We start from the raw sequence: 21,280 nt of genomic DNA on the forward strand, positions 1-21,280 counted from the left end.
AATATCCCTAATAGTTTCTGCATTAGCAGCCTTATGTATTCTTTAAAATTTCTCAAGTCAGTATGACTAAACTAACTTTTAAGATTACAAGCAACATTTCTGACTCTACACTCATCTTCGCCTTCAGGCGACCTTGGACGTCACCTAGACGATATTTAAAATACTTCATTTTTAAATCAGATTTAATATATTTTTTTCATCATATAACACGATATGTAAATACAGGAAACAATAAATATTAGTTTCAGAACAAAAGGTGAATTTTTATAATGAATGTTTGAAAGTTTTCTATGCCCCTTTCTCGATAAAATAATCTTTGTGAGGTACTGTAAAGTGCCTGAAACTGGTCAAAACATATGATATTTTGAGTTTTCGAAAACATGTAAGTTATTTACAAAGAGCGAAAAGTAAGTTTCTGTAGTAAGACAAGAATCTACGACAGGGTGTAAAACAAAGTTCACCCAATAATAGCAAACCTATAAATACGAAAAAGACTAAAAAAAAAAAAAAATGAAATGATGAGAAGAATAAGAAAACGCACTTGCTGTCTAGGTTTATTTAAATATTATAGAATTTAAAAATTTGATTCTACGAATTTGAGAAAAGAGACTGAAATTAGAAGAAAATGTTATAAAGCTTCATCGTGCATTTCAAACATAGTTAATTATAAACAGGAAAGAATATCTCAAGGAAAGGATGAAAAGTCCTCTTTCATGAATACAAAGTTTTCAAAATACAGCAACAGTTGCCATTCACAATATGAAAAAAATAAATCACCGTTTTGGGCACAAAAGCTTCAACACACCTACATACGTTTCGTTTCGCTGACGATTCTCCAAAAAAGAAATGGAAACAAATAAATGGAAGTAGGAAGAGAGTTTAAGTTTCTAGAAACGTAAACATTGATGAAAGGAAATATAAAACCCTCAGGGAAATCGAAGTTAGTGTATTTTTTCCCCTTTTAGATGGCAAGGCGAAATTTGCATGAAAATGACTTTCAAACAGTCGACACAAAAGAAAAATCGTTTCGTACAACTCAACTCAACTCTTCTGAAAAAATAAGCCCTCTTGAAAATATTTTTGAGTGCACGGAACTTGAAAGATTTGTTTCAACAATAAGGATAAAGCATGTAAAAAGAGTTTTGCTTGTTACTTCTTTTTAAGGCGAAGTTTTGCTGTGCATGAATTCATAAACCAAATCAGAATGCTTAATGCATCGTGTGAAGAATTCGAAATATATGTGTACAACAGATAGATTTTTAGTTTCTTTATCGAGAAAAATTTTCATTTCTTGCTCTTGTTCAGAGCATACGAGTTCCTTCTTGTTATTAGAAAGATGATTTTTTTATTTACATCGGCTGTAAGTTATTAAAAGTGATAATTTTACTTTAACGTTATATTAATACCGAAAACACTTTCACTGCTAAGCTTCTTTTGGTAATTTTTCAGTTATTAATCTTTACAAAACTGCGTATCTATATTTAACACTTCTTGTGGTTTTTATTATTTTGAAAACTTAAGAGTTTGGGAATGACTGACACGAGCGCATTCGGGCAAAGCAAATGCAAGTATGAAAATGAAAGCTGCTCTTGCATAGCAAAAAACGTCAGCATTAGAAAACAACAGACGGGGATTCTTTTCTAAGTAAAACTTGCAGTCTGTTTCCATTGACCAACTGTAATCTTGTTTTTTTCTCGTTTACTTGATATTCAGAAAATATACTCTCTTAAATGGAAAATAAGAACAATAGTTTTCAACATGAAAACAAAACAAAGCTTGCCACTGAATCGTTATTGTAAATAATCGATCTGGGAGAGCTGCTTAGGTACGTTAACTTTCGAGGGAATATTTTTCGCTTGTAACATCGCATGAAATAAATCAAGATAGAAATAATGGCAGAACAGGTCAGAAGAGAAAGAAATTAACTTTAGCGGAAATAAGACAAGATTAACATTTACCTTGAAAAATGAAATATTTAATCCCTTGATTAATTAAGAAATGATTTAACGTTTCAAATCTGACCTTTGATGACAACGCTTAGCGACAAAATTCTTCTCTTCTTTACAATCAAACAGATGGCGAATGTCTCGCTTCATTTTTAGTCTGAAGTTACATTAAATTACTACACTGAAATTACGCTCCAGTGCTATACTACTCCAAAGTTACATTGAAGAAAATCATCTTAAGTTAGCAAAGAGTTAAGGAAATTAAAAAAGCAATTGACATTTAGTAGTTTGAATTAAGATTTCCAGATGTTCTTCAATATTTTAAATTTCAGTTGAAAGACTCGCATTTGAATTGGGCCAATCTCCTTATACGCAAAGTGTCTTTGATGAATATATTCGAAAACTTTCGCAGATTCACAGCAAATTGTGTGTGTGTGTATGTGGGAGAAAGCGGGAGAAGATATATTAAATAGTAAAATTCTTGAAGGGTAGGAATGTATGCGTAAAATGCATGCAATGCTAAATTATTAAATGTTTTAAAATAAATACGAATCTCTTGTAAAAAGGAAAAATTCGTCAAAATTTTAGCGCATAAATATTTAGAATTTACATGTTGCGGTAGACAGGGAAAAATGCAAACGGGCGTAACTGTAAAGCGTATTTATATTATATGAAATCTAGTAAGCTATTATAATAACACTGCATTAATTGCAGTATACTATTATAATAATTGTTTGAGTAATGTCTCAGTAATTCGTGTATAGGGTCATCCATCGTGTAGCAATTTTAAAGATTTGCTCTTATAAAGACTTAAAGAGTATAAACTTTTGTTCCTGTAAATAAAAATAAAATTTTTCTTGTTATCTTTTCATTTTGTTGGCATTATACATATGACATGTCATGTATAATGTCAAACAGTATTTTTGTCTAGGCAAACATTTATTATATAATAAATTTAAGAAAAGGCTTGGGAAGTCACTGAATACAGTAGAGCCCCACAGATGAATTTTTTGTTCCCCACAATTTTATGTCATTAAAAGAGAAATTTTCTTTTCCTCAACTTAAATTATTGAGAAAACACTAATAATACATACAACATGCAAAATGTATGTTGATGGAGAATTTATATTACCGACAAAGATTGTTTTATCAGCAGGTGACTTTTAATTTGACGGAGGATGAAAGTTAGAATTTATATTTGACTGCAGTTGTTAAAAGTTGTTTTAGTCATTTTAGCAATAACTTTGTACAAGTTGCCCTTACATACTTTAAAATTATTTTACGCGTTGTTTTCGAAGCTCAAATAGCTTTGAAAATGCTTTAAATGTTAGTGTGTAAATTATATATAAAACAACGATTTAAATTTTAACTTCCATTTTCTCTCAGTCCTAGAACAAATGTATGGTGTTTTACTTTTTTCTTGTTTTAATTTAAAAATTCTCTGTGTTTAGTTTTTCCTCCTGATTTCTTCGTTTCCTTTCATTATAAAGCGAGCTGTATTAGATAGCAGAAATTCTTCATAATTTTTTATCTCATTCTTGCCACTGCAGCCAAAGAAGGCAAGTAATGCAGGGAAATTTCCAAATACTCTTCTTTAATTAATCCGTATAATGTCAAACAGTATTTGTCAAACAGCTGACTTTATAGTTTTCTTGATTTTTATTAAACAAATGTATAGTGTTGTTTTCGAAACAAAAATTACAAATTTTGTTTGGAACATGAATTTTTGCCAAAATACTTAAATAAATTAAATATGAACATGTATTTTCATTTTTACAGGCAGATGAAAACGTTATGGAGAAAAAAAATGCAAGAAAAACACATCCTCGTACATACGCTTCTAGTCATAAGTTTTTCAGCTACATCAGCACCTAATAGAAATTCACTTGGGTCAGTTTGTGACTCCGTTAACGATATGTTGAACTCTTTATCTTCTTTCAACCAAGGCCCTCGATCTATGAGCGGCGTGGTTTCGCAAATAACATGCTGAATAAGAACGATTAATGAACAGCTATGAATTCCAATTAAATTAATCAAATATATAGTATAAACATCATGAGTATAGGGATCCGTACTAGCACCCCCGAACAGCGAATGGCGCAGCTTCTCTTTTCTCACCAATTTATAACCCATTTTTTTAGCTTTATTTTCCAATAAGTATGACCTCTATGAAACTGAATCAATTATTGCACTTTTCGCGTAACTCTGGCATTCTTTACAATAACAGTCAAGGTTTTAAAAAAATGGTAGGCGTTTTATAGAAGTTAGCCAGTGCTTCAAACTTAACTACACATTTCATCTGCTTTATCACTTTTTTCCTGCAACTGAGCTTCGCTTCCTGGAAAGTTTCTGCACAGAATTGTCTTGTAACATTTCCTTCAAACAAGGCGAAGCTCTTTGCTTTTGAATATTTTAATATTATGACTCGTTTTAAAGTACAAAAAGCAGCTTTGCGATTTTTCTGTAATATTTTATCTCTCTTACTATGGCATATTTCTGGCTCTATCGTATTTCCAGTAATTATCGCGACTCATAGCAAGATATACAAAACTTCTGCTTGGCTCATGGAGACGTAAATAAACCCGCCGCAATTAAGTATGCGTAGAGTTTTATTATATCTACTTTCCTGTCTACTCTCAGTAGAACCCGTTAAACCAAAACCTTTAACTGCCAGTGATATTTTCTCTTCTGATACGACTTCATCTTGAAGAAACGTAAGCAACCCACCATCTTCTGTCCCGTTTAAAGATTGTTTTATCCCTGGTATGCTTATCTGACCTTTCTTCTCTTAGTGCTCCTTCAGTTGAATGACGATGAGCGGACAGAAGTCTCTTCCTCCATGCTCTAAAATTTTCGTCTGGTAGAGCAGATTCATCTAAAGTATAAAGAAATGGTGAATTATCTCGTGATACTCCTAATGACTCAAAAGCACGCAGTTTGGTTTTCGAATTGAATCATATAGTTTCCTTAGACAACGTACTTTTTACCGAACTGTGTTTCTGGAGTATTAAAAAGAGGAGATCTCTAACGAATACTTCAATAAGTAAATCGTCTCTTTCGAAATATACTTTAAGTTGCTTTAGAGTATTTTTATAACTTCCTTCAGAGGAAAAACTTAGTAGTAATTTCTCGACTGGCGACCCTTTTACCATAGATTGTAATAAACAGGCAAATTTATCATGATCGTCTAAATTTGAATAAGTGTTAATTTTTTTCAAACTGCCCCCAGAAGGCTAACCAGTTTTTAACATTGTCATCTAAATGTGGGAAGTTTTAATTAGGGGAAATGCATTGATGTACTTTGAGTACATTTGCTTCATATGAATTAAAACTCTGTTGCTTCTCTCTTAGAAATGTCGCCAACTCGTGTTCTAGATATCACCATTTGTCAATATAAGATTCTGACTCGACTAGCTCTTTTTCAATTATTATCTGTCTCAAATAGAAGACTTCTAAATTTCTCTTCAGTATTTATCATTGATTTGTTTACCTTCCAGAAATGTCACAGACGCTAACTGTCGGGCGAAGTTACGTTTTTCTTTACTCAGACTAGAACTTCAACTATTCATAATATAACTATTGTAGTACTCGAACTAATGTATTGCGCAGTCACCAAACACTAAGCAAGAAAATACATTTCTCAAATGGATAGCCACTAATTTATTTTCTTTTAATTACCACCTATTTTATAAATAGCCGTCTCATCATTCTTTTCTCGCATATATATTAAAAAAGATAATTAAACAACTAGAACAACAAAGTGATACCAATACGAAGAAAGACAAAAGCTCATAGAAACCTTTACTAGGTGAACTACTTCCGGTGGTTAAATTCGTTTTATTTCTTACTTTTGGGAGAAAGCGTTTAATTTCTGACAGCTTGATATTTTATACGATGATGTTTAAAAACTACTATTTTTTTAACCGCTTTAAGTTTTACCACGATGTTTCAGAATGACATCACAACGTTTCAGAACTGTGATGATTTTTTCCTTGTATTTCTTTTCATGCTATTATAATTCTCGAAGTTTTCGGTAGAAACTTTTTGTCTCAATGTCAGTCAATCAGAAAGAAAATGTTTTTCACTAGTCTGGATTTAAATTTACAACTGAATTAAATTCGAACTTTTAGATTTATCCGGAATAATTCATGCTTGGTGTATATCCTTCATTTTAAGCGATTTTTTCTATTATTTTAGCCCAAATTACGTAGGAAAACCACCTGATGAGAACCACTTGATAACACTGAGAGAATGAAAGAAATAAAATATTTGACGAATCTGCTTAAGATTTAATAATTATTTTTTTTCGTTTTTTTTTAAAATAACATTTAACTAACATTTTCTTTATAAATTAACTGCACTCTACAATAGACTTGATATTATTAAATAGGACTTTACTAAAATATATTACAACTGCATTTTAGTAAAACACTCCTACCCTTCTTTAATATCCTTTTTTAGTTTTATTCCTTTCCGTTACTGTAGGATTTGAGCTAAGAGATGATAAAGAAGCAATCATCTGGAGAGAAAAAAATTTGAAACGCCCCGTACATTTGATATAATTAAAAGAAAAAATAAACTCTGCTAATCCCATGCTTGCTGAAGTTACAACACTTACTTGCTCTATTTCTGCGCTTCTAAAAAGAAAACTTTAGGAACTGGGAGAAAATTACAGGTAATCATCTGCTGCATGTTAATAAAAATTACCCTTAGCTGGAAATTGAAAAAAAAAATGTTAAAAAAACCAGCTTTCAAAATAAAAAAAATGAGTTAAAAAATCAACCATGGGGGAGCAGAATCAGATTCCTCATGAGGTTCTGAGTAAAAAACGCATTTCAATTAGTAAAACATGCGACCCAGGAAGAAATTAAATTTTTTAGTGGAGATTTCCTACTCTAAGGACTGTTTTTATAGCTTCTTGTAACGTAGAACTTTTTTTGTTTGTTTGTACGTCGGTATGTTTTACATGGAGAAGAGGATTTTCAGGTTCGTGTTCGTTGCGTTTGTCAAACTGAGTGGTAATTAGAATTTCATCCCCACTTTTCATTCGGTAGGATAACTTAAAAAAATATCATGTTCTTAAGAAATAAATTCAAAGCCAGGAAATTCTTAAAAGTTAAAGGAGTATAGTATGCATATATATGTGTCTATAATATATATATATATATATATATATATACTATATATATGTGTGGGTGTGTCTATAAACTTTCAACCCTTGAAGTTTGCTTAATTTCCAATGGTAGAATCCCATAACTTCTGAAAACCCGATATAGAAGTATATTTAAAGTTAGTAACGTTTTTGATATGGGCCTTATAAAATTGAAAAAATTAAGTATTGGAATAGGTTTAATATGAAAAATTAAGTGCTGATAATATTAGATAAGTATGGAATCTTTAAGGTTATATTTTAACCCCTTGGGTACATTTGACGTCTGAGACACGTCATTCACTTTTCCCCGCCTAGGAGCGGATGACGGGTCTAAGTCGTCAAAAAATTACGCTCTTGGGTACATTTGACGTCTGAGAGACGTCATTCGCTTGTTTTCCCTAGGAGCGAATAATTCACATACTTAGCACGAAACATTCAAATGCTGATTTGATAAACACAGGCAAAAGGAGAAAAAATGAAGGTGGCGATAGCGAAAATATTATAAAACCGGCATCTGTGCTTGAGTATAATAAAGGTATGGGAAGCGTTGATAAACAAGACCAATTGCTAGCGTGCTTTCCAGTTATGAGAAAATGTGTAAAGGATTATAAGAAAATGTTTTTTATCTAATAGATATGGCCTTTTTATATTCTAAAATCAACTGCACAACCAAACCAAGCCGATATTGCCGAGTAATTGCTGGAGCAATTGTCATTGCCAAATTATAAACGTCTTGGACGCCCGTCAAGTAGTAATACAACCATTTCGTTTGGCAGCGAAAAATTGGGCACACTTTCCTGAGAACATTCCGTCAACTAAGTCCAAGCAACACCCTGGAAAAAGGTGCCGTGTTTGTTATAAGCATAATATTAGAAAAGAAACTATGTGGCAGTGCAAACAATGCAAAGTAGCACTGCATTTACTTACTTGCTTTGAAAAATATCGCACTCTGCATAACTATTAGTAATTGGTTTTTTGTTATAGCTTGAATTTATTTCATTTAGTTTTATTTTGTAGTTTTAATTTATTTTTGTTTTGCAATTCTAATTACTTAAAGACATCTTAATACTACATATGTCAACAATATTTTAGAAATAAATAAATTCTTACGTAAAATGTACTGCTTTTACATTCTACTCCAAGCAACCAAAAATTATATCCGTTCCACATGCAAATATTTTCTCAAATAAATACGTACCCAAGGGGTTAATACTTTTGTCAAAATTTTCTTTACAATACTTCTAGAGATTAATTTTTGAAAAATTTTCGAGTTTAGTATTATGCTTCAAGTTTAATAGCTTTTCGTTTCTTTATTAATACTAAATTATTATTCAGAGTTACAGTATAATTCCTAAAGCTACTAAAATGTAAGAAATTATCTCATATACCAATATGTGCTCTTATGGTGTAAATGGTAATCATATCCATGTGGCAAATAGGATGATTTTCAGTCTAAATCCCGGAGAGAGCACAGTTCGTTTTTCTCACTTCCGATGCCGAGAATTTGAAACAATCTTTACAGATGATTGGAAAAATATTATACATTGCTATTACTAAATCAAACTAGTTTTGAGATTTATATTTCATTCTAGACAGAATTAAACAAACAAAATTTTCATTAGAGTATAAGAGAGATATGGTGAATAAGTTTACTTTGGAGATGCTAAAATTTACAGGAGAAGGATATACTTAAAAAAAAAAAGTTATAAAAATTTATATCAAGGTACGTATGCCGTTAGAAACTTCTTACATTAATTACATTAATGCTACATTAATGTTGCAAATTTTCATAAAAATCATAAATGTAATATATTGTAAAATAAATTTGTTTTAAGATGTATAAGGTATTTCTACCGCATTCTTAGCATGCCTTCGGGGTGTAATGGTCAGCACACTCGGCGCGTATTCGAAAGGTCCAAGTTTCAAGTCCCGGGGAGGGAACTGTTCATTTTTTATGTCTCTTGCTTCGAAATAACCTAATATATCTACACCGATGTCCGAACTAAAAAAGGTGGTGGATGATGATTATTTATCACAAGGATTTGGCGATTGGGCCTCTTAATCCCCAGTCCACCTTTAAAAGGGAAGTACATAGAGCATTTCTCCCGCCTTCTTAGCATGTCTTCGGGGTGTAATGGTCAGCACACTCGGCATGTATTCGAGAGGTCCGAGGCTTGAGCCCCGACGAGGGCATTGCTCATTTTTCATGTCTCCTGCTTCGAAATAACCTAATGCCTCCACAGATGTTAGAATCAGAATATTGTTAAAAATAAAGCGAAATTAAAGATATCTGACCTTTGGCGAATACCAGCACTTTTAGAAATAACTTCTTACCACATAGCTGGGAATCTAAATTGAATATCATATGTTTACGATGTGACAACGCTTGCCTACATACGCGGTGAAATAAATGCATGTTAGCGCAATCTAACTTAAAGAATTATAGCAGTATAAAAAGTTTTGAAAGGCATTTTAAACATTGAAAGTCAATTTAGTTTACTCCATATAAATAAAAACAATTGTTACAGTGTGTGATAACCAGGAAATGACATGCAGTTATATCAGTATCAACACATATAATCTCCGTAGAAATTAAATGTTAAACAGATAGTCGATAAAACGTTGAATGTTCTACGGTCTTTTGAGGTAAAATTGAACTGAGAATTAATATTTAAATCAAATTTTAGTACAGAAATGAAAAGAATTTGCGCCCAAACGTTTGATCTTTATACTTTTGATGTAAGATATACTATGTTAAACATTTCCCATTGGGATTAAATAGAAGAAATGTAAACACTTAGCTACTTTGCATATTGGCAACTTTCTTGCATTCCTCAATATGTAATAAACTTACTTCTTCTTTTATCAGTAGTTGATACGAAATCAGATAATCATCTCGTAGATAAACAGTAGAGTTTTGATGCTTACCGACTTTTGATAATATTCACACACTCGTAGATAAACAGATACTCGTAGATAAACAGTAGGGTTTCGATACATATCGACTCTACCATCTATTCATACTCTTATATTTTCAATGCGAAGAAGTCCCTCCATCTCCTAGCGAAGATTTTATTTTGAAGGGAGGATATTTAAATTTGTGGTGATATCCTAGTGACGTCTAGCTTTTAGTAAATCAGCCAGTCACTGTCATTGATATTTTTTAAGTAATACCTCTGAGATACATTTATACCTAAATGCATGTTAACTTATGCTTTAGAATCAAAATGCATGTACTCGAGTGTTAATATATGCTTGTATCTTAGATGGTCACATTCACTTCATTTTCATGTTCTGCTATGTAAATTCTCAAATATTCAAATTTCTTTTGGAATTAATTTCAATTAAGGAAAGGCTTAGTGTGTTTGATAAGAAATTTTAGTCTTTCATAAAAAATAGAAAGTAATTATATTCAAGAAAATTAATTTGAATACAGACGATATCACAGAGTGGAAAAGATAAACGCAAAAAATGCAATTGGGGATTATAATTCATTTATGTAAAAAATGTATAATACATGTGTTAAAAATAAAATCTGTGGAATTCAAAAGCAGCCTCTTTGCGTTGCGCATCATATTTCCTGTTTTGAACTAAAATTACTAGCAAGAGTAGTAAGCTTTACAGAGATAATTATGACAGTAAACATTTTCTGAGTACACCCTTTTACATCTGCTTTATAGAATATTCTTTACAATCTTCAGCCATAAATTATATGGCTCTGTAGTTATACGTGAAAGTTCTGACATTTAATTGTGGTTACCACAAAATTTCTTGTCGGAAATTTACTGTACAATTTTATGGCATCATAATATAATTTAATAATAGTGGTATATTAAGTTAACGTGATTGTTCCTTGTTGATCATTCATCAGCAAAATTATTTGCAATTATTTTAAAGGTAATATTTCAAGAGATAATTTAACAAGATAAGCGATAATTAGAAGCCTTAATTCAAACATTAAAGACTATTAGGAGATGCATTAGGATCACGCTATCTTAATGAATAGAGTCTTTGCCGTTAGTTCGTTTTAATGAAATGGCATATTTTGAAAGACAACGGAATGTGTCTCTCTTCAACATGAGTAAGAAGCAGAATAATTCCCGTATTATGAGGGAGGAATGGGGAGTCGTTAATTGCTATTCGAAATAGATGGGAATTATTTTATTCAAATTAACTGCTAATGAAAGATTATTTTCCCTTATTGACTAATAAAGGAAAAAATTGAATTTAAAATAAATGAGATTTAATTTTTTTATAAATATTTAAAAAATTAGTAATTAAATACTAGCTGGAAAAAATTGCTTTTTATTACGAAAATAAATTTTACTTCTAACCAAATTTAATGTAATAGGTTACAGGTGCAATTTTTGTTCAGCTGCACGCTAAACATAAATCTCTTTTCAAAATTCAGAATAGATTGACGCAAAAAGAAAGAAACAAAAGAAGAAGAAAATTACGGTCGCTATCCAAGCGATAGAATGAATGTAAAGTAACATTTCAAACAGATTAAGGGTTCCATTCGAATTTGAGAGTCCAAAACATTGTGTATTAAGAACAACTTCGAGCTCATTGTGCAAACATTGTGTTTCTCTTCTTCCATTCTAATTCAATTGCGAACATTTTTCTGTTCTTTTACTGCAAGCGACTCTTACTGCTACTCATCCACCCCTTTCTATTCTGATGGGTGCTTTAAAAGAATAAAGGGGGATGGCAGAATTTGTTGAAACAACGCAGAGAATATATAACAATCGGATTCTTTCTATGCATAATGCGATAATCGTATTAAACTGTGTTAATGCTTTTCCCTGAGAGTGAAGGGTTGCATCTTTGGCGCGCTTATCAGCTTTTATCTTAATTTAACAATTTTCATTACATACTACTCTCGGAAATTGGAAACGTGAAATTATTTTTTCAGAAACTGCCAAATATTACTTAAAAAAATTTTATTTTTAAAGGAAATAACTCAAATTATACTCATTTTAAAAAATTAATTAAAAAATATACAATTTTAATTTAATTTTGCTCTAAAAATGTAAGTAAAATATACATAATAGTTTGTTTTTATTTTTGCTTTTCAATTCAAAGTGTTAACATTTATTAATCATTAAGATATGAATTTAAATTTATAAGTTATTAATTTATGACTAGCATGCATTGAATTTCTAGGTATTTTGTCACCGAAAGAAGTCTAAAAAATGCTAGTGCTACGAAACAGTATCTTTTAATTTGTTTCTTAATTTAGATGAATTAATCTCACAAGCTATATAGCTATTTTAACACTGTTTATAATACAAATTTGAATAACAATACTTTTCAAATATTTATTGGTTTATAAGCAATAAATTTTTCTAACATAATAATATGGTATCAAATCTGTGTAAAATATTCAGATAATTTAAATGTTAATTTACATACACAATAAACATGAAGTTTACATACGGCCGAGCATTTTGCTTGAAAATTAGCAGAAGTTACTGAACATTTTTTGCATTATTTGAACTAAATGACCCACATTAAGCGCGCTGTTGTATTCGATACTCATTTTACTAAACGTTAATAATGCTTCGTTTAAGCTTCTGCAAGTAAGAAACAAATGAAGTTTCAAGTAAAATAATGTGATTTCCTATTAGAGAGTTATTACTCATTTTATTTTATTATATGGAACATTAAAAGGAAATACAAATATTTAAGAGAATAAACAAAGGGAAAAAGTAAACTCTCGCTCTTGTATCGAGTTTCAATCGAATGTTAGCGGTTAAAAGATTTAAATAGTATCCAAAATTTTCAAAAAATGTCAATTACAATTAAAAATTATATAATATTTAATGTTCGGGTTTTGATTACGATTTATTTTCCCGCCAAGATATTAATAAATCCATACTTTTTATCACTCGCACGTTTCTAAGTACCATCGACTTCCGATTAATCGGCAGTGGAATAAGCGAGTTGTGAATTAATCAAGCTAAAAATTCCGTAAAAAACGCTACATTTATTTTCAGTGCTCACCATAAGAAAATTAAGATTTTGTTACACTTCCATAAATGTTTCATTCCTGTCAATTTTTTTAAAATATCAATTACATCAACTGCGTTTCATTTGAAGACAGTTTTCATTTTCTAAGCATTTTAACTATATAAAGTCTAAAGGATAAATATTTTAATTAAATTTTTTTTGCTAAATGACAAAGGAAAAAACAGTCCAGCAGTGTTTGTTCTGTACCGAGTTATCCGATTATTATATCGACAATAAACAATCTAAATCACATTAAGGATCATGTTTTTTATACAATCTATAACACGAGAGAAAATTAGTTACTTAAAACGTTCTTTCGAAGAGGATTAATGTAAAAATTTATACTTATACGTATATATAATTTTTAAAGCTGGTACATGACCCAAACTGTCAACGTCCTGTTTTCTTAAGAGCAATGTGAAAATAATCATCAAACGAACTTTCTCTTTTAGACAATTCAATTTAAATGCAAAGTAAAGTAGCAGACGATAACACGGCGAAGGTAAAAATTTACTCTTACAAATATTAAAAAAAAAGAAGAAGGAAATTTAAAAAAAAGTTAAAAATTTGAATAATATAATCTATAATTTAAAAATGCTTTTCATATAGTATTAATAAATATTTATTGCGCATCCCTGAGGGAAAAATCATATAATTAATCCTTCATAAAAATTTAGTTGAAATTTATGGTTAAAAATAGCTGTGGCAATTCACTGTAACAAAAATCCATAAACCACATTCGGCGTTAAAGATTATATCCTGAATAAATAATAAATAAGTAATAATAATAAAGTATATCTTGAATAATAAAAAAGATTATATCCTGAAAGAATAATAAAGTATTCTATAGCACTAGTAAAAATTAATTGTCAAAATTAATTTAATTGCATAAAAATTCAAAATTAACTATTTAATACTTAACAGGTCATTTAGAAGCTGCCTGTCTATGGACCATTTCGGTGGTCAGAATTTCAAACTAATGCACGAAGAAACTCTTTCATGCGACCACAGATTAGAATTTCTCTGCTTGTGAGGTTCCACTGCTATTGTAAAGGGACGAAATCATCTTTTTGGTAACTCAGTTGTAATAATATGTTATATTGTAATAAATTAAAAATTTCAGGTTAGGACTATGTTTCCCTGCCTAAGAGCTGCGTTAACTATTATTGTATAAACCTCCTGTTTGACAGCATATATTTCACTGGTCAACACTCTGTTGCCAAAATGTAATCTCAAAAAGGCCAGTTTAGTGATCAGAGTATTCTATGTATGTTGGAAGTAATTCTAATTAGAAATTAGGCATACTGTCTCTTTCTTAAAAATACCTATTATGAATGCAGGTATAAACGTATTGTATTTCTGTGAAACGTAGCTTGTAATTTCAGTAATCAGTTTTTTTATTTTTAGATCTGAGATTGGAACTAAGTGATAATGAAGACAAATGTTACTTCAGATTAAGTCACAATATTACAAGCAAATGCAGTCAGTGGAGCAGTGACGTTCTTATATTTGAATCAATAAATACTTCTTGAATTTTTTTTCTAAAAGCAGTTCAAAATTCTTTTTAGAGAACTCTGTGTTTCATAACAAGCTTATTATTAGCCTGTTTATGATAATTATACCACGGTTTTCCAATGAGTGTTTCTATTAAATTAATTAATTTTTAGAGAAATATCTTTCCTCAGTTGTCAAATTCTGGTTTCTTAATTCTATAAAGAAACACCATACATGGTTATATTATACAAATTTTTCCTCTGCATCAACTCGAGATAATTCCTACAGTTTTAAAATTAATTATTTATTAATGTGCAGTAAGTGGTTTCGATTTTAGAAATGCAGATGAGCTCAGATCTGATCTTGAAAAAGTCGTGATCCTGGCGAAATGTTTGGCGCAGACAAAAAAGCACGCCAAGCGAATCCAGCAACCCTTTCCAAACTTACGGCTCCACGTGTGATCTCTTAAGATGGTGTGACTGTAGCGAAATCTTTCTCTTGATGGGGGTGGATGGGTATGGGCCCAGGTAGAACTTTAATCAGCGCTACTTACTGCGAGAGATTGGGGCAGACTTCCTTCCCCCATTCACTTCTATCCTCTCCCCTAAATTGAATCCTCGGAAACTACTTCGTGCGTAGTTTTAAAACGCACATACACAGAAAATCTGACGAAATTGTTTCTCCTGGAGTCCGGCTACTCTAAGAAGCTTCCGCAGTTGCCGTACAATAGAGCGAGGTTTAATATTCGCTCAAAACGAAACGTGGGACGGGGGGATTCTACCAAGGGGCAGCAGAAAGAGAGAGAGAGAGAATATGACGCTTATTCTACGACGTGGGGGTGGGGGGGCGTTCCCTGCACCTCTTCTCTCATCTAGCGCCAAGTAATTGGCGGTTTTCGTGCGGTGCGTGTGAGTTTTCAGTTTTCGGTTTTAGAAAGGAGGTTGAATTTTCGCGTGCTCCAATGCACGTGGGCTATTAAATGGGAAATGGGCATTCGCGCCTGCGCAGTTACATTCGATTCCGTTTATTATAATGTTTTTTCAACCTTTTGCGTATAAGGAAAATGAATTGACGTCTGCTTTCTCAAAGTGATGCGAAATGCCGAGATTTATTTTTCAGAAACAGATAGAATTCTCTTTTGAATCGTAAGGAAACTCATCCCTTTTTTTGTTGTACAAATAAATGGGATTTCATTGTAAAAAAGAGTTACTGAGAAAATAAATATTTTTTTCCTCTTTATTTTAACGAATGCATTTCTATGGTTCAATTCATATTTAAATCAGAATATAAGCAAGTTTAAGTGAAATCATGCATCAACTTACTTAAATTTTCGAAAATCTCATTTGTATAGAGTTTATCTGAATCATCAACATAACATTAAACGCCATCTTACTCTAGTGCCATAGGTCAACCTCTAACATGGAAAATTTTCTTAATGTCATTAAGATTTCTCCCTCATTATTGAAATTTAGGTTTTTTTGGCGTAATTTAAAGAGGAAATTATTGAATATAATTTGAAAACACATATGTAGGAAAACAATCATTTTTGGATGATCAGAATAATCATTTCTGTGTCAGTGCTTGAAAGCTGTTTGAGATACATGAGGATTAATTTACATTTACGATAGTACGGCAGAATTTTATTATTACAATAAAAGAGTGCCAATTAGAAAACGAAGAAAATTTCCAGGAAAATATAAAAAAACAAATTTGTTTCAAATCAGTGACTTTATTAGTTCAGATATAAAAATTTTTATTTTGAAAAATACTGTAAAAAACCATTCATATAATATTTCAAAGCAAAAATATTCATAGCGATCTAATTTTGCTCTAATGCATCGATTTCTCTAAATGGTAGAATTTTAAAATCAGTCAATAAACTCGTTCCTTCTTGGATAATGAACTCTTAATCATCATTCACAATTTTCTGTAGAAGTACCCAATAAACCAAATTAATTATTTAACTCTAAAAATTTACTTTAAAGTACATTTATTTAAAGAAAAACTTTGAGCACACTTTAAGAAAAACACTGCTGACTACCTTCAATAAATATAGCTAAATTATTGATGTTCGTGTTTGCAAAATAAAACTGCATTCCAAAAATTAGTTCTTGAAAATTTCATATTTTAAAAAATATTTTCTGTTTTAAAAACTGGTCTACAAGCCATTTCCAAGACATAAAATCTCTGTATTGGTCTCAAGTGATAGTTCTCGAAAAGTTTGCGAGGGCTTTAGCTAGTAACATCCTTTAAAGCTTGTTACACTGCTAGCAAAATAGTGATGCAGGAAAGCGAAGTTTCAAGTTACAGAAGCGAATACTTCTACAGGCATACGCTAAGATTCTTTAAAGTAGGCTGTGCAAAAATGCAATGGAAGGGGAAGCTATTGGGAAGCTAAAATTTAGCAGAGAAAATCTTTATTGATAGTGTTGTTTAACTAAGCTATATTTTAATTCTATAGTTATAATCTCAACATTAAAATCTATTCACTTACATGAAAATTTAACATTGGATGGTGCTTTTATAATCTCTTTTTGTTATTCTTACTTATTCTTACACATAACCTACATCTTGATAATTGTTTACTTAAGATAAGGAATAGATTTTCATGCATAAAAGAATATGTAAAAAGAAGAAGAAACGTTTGTAAAACATCACAACAACACACCCTCTAAAAAAGGAATAGGATTAAATATTGAGGTTTTTATTTTGATAAAGGCTGAGATAGTGTACTTATACTGGCGCTTATTATTTAAATATGAGTATACGATCCTCCTGTTTTGATGTAATGGATCTGTCAGATGACTGGTTTTAAAATGAGTCCAAAGGCAGCTGTTGCAATTCTTTAAGTCCTTTCAATGTTAAAAAACTTCAATTTCAAAAGTAATTTTAATTTGGGAATAAAAATATAGTCAGAAGAAATCAAATCAGTTTCCAGATTGAAGGTGTAGAGACATCTGTTTACTCAGTTTATAAACGTATATTGCCGAGACAGAAATTTTTGTACACGTAATACTAGACATGAATTTGAACTCCAGCCTTCGATTGAATGTTGCAAAACTCAGTATTAAATATTGTTTCCGATTGTTTCCGATGATTAGTGATAAAAAAGTGTTCTCTCCTTAGGCAGGTGATGAATAAATTGTTAAAATGTTGTGCAGTTTTGATCCATCAAAAGTTTTAAAAAACTATCATTATATTATTTGAGTGTCACACTCTGTACAAAGGAAAAATAACGAAGTATAAAAACAATATGATTTCTATATGTTGAAATCAGATAAAACAAAGAATTAAAAATGGAAAAAACATTCAGTGAATGTATATATAAAACCCAATGTTATAATTCAATCAGTGGAAATAAAATACAAAAAGAAAAGAAAACCTGAAAGGGTTAAGATCTTAAAGTCTCACCAGAAGGTTTACGAAGGACTTTTATGCTCTCTTTAAGCTCTTTAAGCTTATCTATCTGCTGTTTGATTCACTCCTGCTGACACAAATTTTTGCCTTTTTTAACTTTATTATTAAACATAATTTTATTCGCACTTACGTCACATAAAATTCATGCCGGAAATTTATTAGTCTCTCAGCAGTGAAGCAATCAGGATAACAGAATTTGCCGGGACGGTTCGTCAAATCACTTTTCATATAACAAGCCGTTAAACCGACCAGCCACCTAAAATATTTATTATAAAAAAGAAACTATATGATATGTTATTAATATATTCAGCTAGTGTAATTTCACAGGCCTAGCTGGTAATTAATAAAAGAGATAAAGATCTGCGTTTATTGCTTTTAAATCTCTTAGTTTGTAAATCAGTAGCATGTAGATTATATTTAAAAGAAAAATTAAATAAATTACGCTTCACCAAATGGCAACACACTACCGAGGAGAAGTTAAAAATGTTTTATACCATGCGTCTGTAGAATTCAGTACAAAGTATTAAATATTGCCATATAACTTTTTATATTCGCTATATTATTTCTTAAAAAATAATACATAGCGATGACATTTGCGGCAAGATCCTTTTATTAGTTGCCACATATTTCTTTCATATTAGCAATATTATTTCTTGAAAAATAGCACATGACGATGATGGAGGCAACATTTGAAAAGTAATACTAACAAAAAAGTGAGACTTGAGATTTATTAGGGCTAATAAGAATATATACGTACTAATTTGTTATATGTTCTAGGAAGTATAAGAATGAAGAAATTGATTTGAAACACAGTAATAATTATTTTTTTTCAAACGTTATCAAGTTTGAATTTCGGACAAAGATTCAAATTTACAATGTTTATAATTCTCCTTAAAATAAACGAATTATCATAAAATAATTTAAAATATTCTTAATAGATTTCATTATTTTATGGAATTTGTTCCAACGTTTATAGCTACATACATTGTTCTCAACAAAAAAGTATCTCAGAAATAAAGTATACGAACATTTATGATCAAAGATCCTGCCAATATCCACTTAGGACAGCGCTCGCGGAAAGGAAAAGTGGCGGTGGGAAAGATGATTCTTCATATTTCCTCTCCACTACCCACTCCCGGGCGAGCACACAAGTGGTTAGGGAGTTCAATCACTGGATGACCATTTATCTGGGTGCCAGGTGGTCGTTTAATGGACATCGGACTGACCATTTGAGTGGACGAAAAGGACGCTTCGATGCTCAAAATAGTGCTTTCACTTCGAGGTGGTAGGGTTGCTATAATGGAAGAGACAGAGTCGCCAAGACCAAGTCAAATAGCTGCATTGAGGTTAAAGTTTTAATGATAAACTTGAGAAGAATCAGTTATAAAACAATTCTGTGACATGTAAGTTCAGTGCCATTATTTTATTATCTACAAGCCTTAAAATGCTATTTAAAAAGCTAATTTTTAAATGATACATCAAAGTAACTATGATGCGGTAAAACGGCAATGATGTTGCATACAAACATATAACCTGGGCTATTTTGATGTTAGCTATAAACGTCTACAATTTATCACTAACTTAAATTATATTACACTAGCAAGGGTGTTTATCCTCCTCGTAGCCAGTAAATTTCCCCAGTTCCAAGGAATACTATCAACCACACACCATCTGACTTATTATTTTTAAACTAAAACTTCACTTTCCTTAATAAATTGAGCGATTTAAAAGCAGTATACATTATTCATAATCATTTATATTTACACTTAATTTTTAACAATGTATTTAATAATATATAATTTATAGTATGTATCTAGTGTCATCAGATATTTTTATCGTAGGAGGAAACATGAAAATTTTGCAATGCCTTCCTGGGATTCCAGTTCTGGACCCTCAGGTTGCTAGCTTGATATATTTTGAAACTGCACCATCAAGGTACCTGATAAGGAGGTAGAAAACACCTCGCATTCTTCCCCATTTAAAGGGCAACTGAGGAAGCGGAACCCCAATCACCAAATCCTGGTGATGACGAATTATCATATACTATATTTTAATTCATCGTAGAAGTCATTTTGAATTTTCCGAGTCGGGAAATCGAAGAAATCCAGTGCCACTACCGGGATTCAAACTCTGGACCTTGCGATTGCTGGCCAAACGTGTCTTTCAATTACACCACTCAGGCAAGTGTTAAGATGGAAGAAAATACCTTACTTATAGAACTGAGGGATTTATTATCTATCAACGTATTAAGATATTAAGTGAAAAGATAAAGGTTATATAGGAAGAAAATGCATGTAAAATGGAGGAAAGAAATTCAGATAGAAGAAAGGAAGATTTAACGAAGATTAAATGAAAGGAAGATTAACGGAAAGAGAAGAACGAAGAAAGAAAGAGAAGAACTTCTTGAAGAAGAACGAGGGAATAAGTTTCAAACGTTTTTTACTAAGGACAAATTTCGACATTTTATAATTTACAAAGATACACTTTATGAAGGACTATAAAGTACTACTTTAAGATTTTTATTTTTATTTATTTTTTTATATGGCACTATATGGCACACTATATGGCACACTATATGGCAATGTAAAAACTATTACAATGTTTACTATTACTTGTCACAATGTAAAATTAGATTTATTAATAAATACTAGATAAGGGCGGACGTGGGCAGAACCGATTAACCGTAATGGTAGAGGGATGGTGCTCACGTCCTAAGTTACTACTACTACTACTACTATCAACGTATTAATATTTAGATACATTTACAACATATGGGAATTAGTAGTTTTTTCCCTAATGCCATATATTACATTTCTCGGACGAAAATAATTTTTCTTCTACAGATTAACAGGAAGTTAGTTGCATGTTTTAAAATAATTTTTTTGCATCTTTTAATCAGGCAGGTGAAATTTATTATGTTAGTTTACTGAACATGAGCGCTATGTTAGTAATTAAATATTGGAAATATTTTTTAAAATTTAAATAGAAGCTAAAACAAGTTTTATTTAATAAGCACTCATTTTCGCATCTTATGTTTACTTATTTTTTCTGCTTTCTTCTAGTGTTTAAGCTTTCGTTTGAGAGTAGAATTTGAAGCTCCTTTCAGTTATATAACATTTTGCGTATCTGTAGGTCTTTGTATGCCTTCTGAAGGAATAATCTCTCAAATAAGTCGCTAAATGTCTACTTCGTTTAGACAAAATAATAATGTTTCACTTGAGAATACTAAAGCATATCTTTTCCGAATATTTGAAGCAAG

At 31.0% G+C, this 21,280-nt stretch overlaps 1 protein-coding gene across 11 annotated transcripts in view; it reads right to left on the reverse strand.

Moving 5' to 3' along the window:
• LOC118185753 (uncharacterized) overlaps positions 1-21,280 on the reverse strand; it is a 555,072-nt gene that overhangs the window by 29,822 nt on the left and 503,970 nt on the right. For 7 of the 11 annotated variants that reach the window (XM_085823608.1, XM_085823606.1, XM_085823612.1 and 4 more), the window contains one exon: positions 19,050-19,315. The exons of the other annotated variants lie outside the window; for them this stretch is intronic. In XM_085823608.1, coding sequence (XP_085679734.1) covers positions 19,131-19,315 — 185 coding nt within the window. In that variant the 3' untranslated portion in view covers positions 19,050-19,130. The remainder of the gene's footprint in view (positions 1-19,049; positions 19,316-21,280) is intronic. 11 annotated transcript variants of the gene reach the window in all.

Source organism: Stegodyphus dumicola, chromosome 9 (genome assembly GCF_044657685.1).
Source record: "Stegodyphus dumicola isolate Sdum_Otavi_A_Nest chromosome 9, ASM4465768v1".
NCBI classification, from domain to species: domain Eukaryota; kingdom Metazoa; phylum Arthropoda; class Arachnida; order Araneae; family Eresidae; genus Stegodyphus; species Stegodyphus dumicola.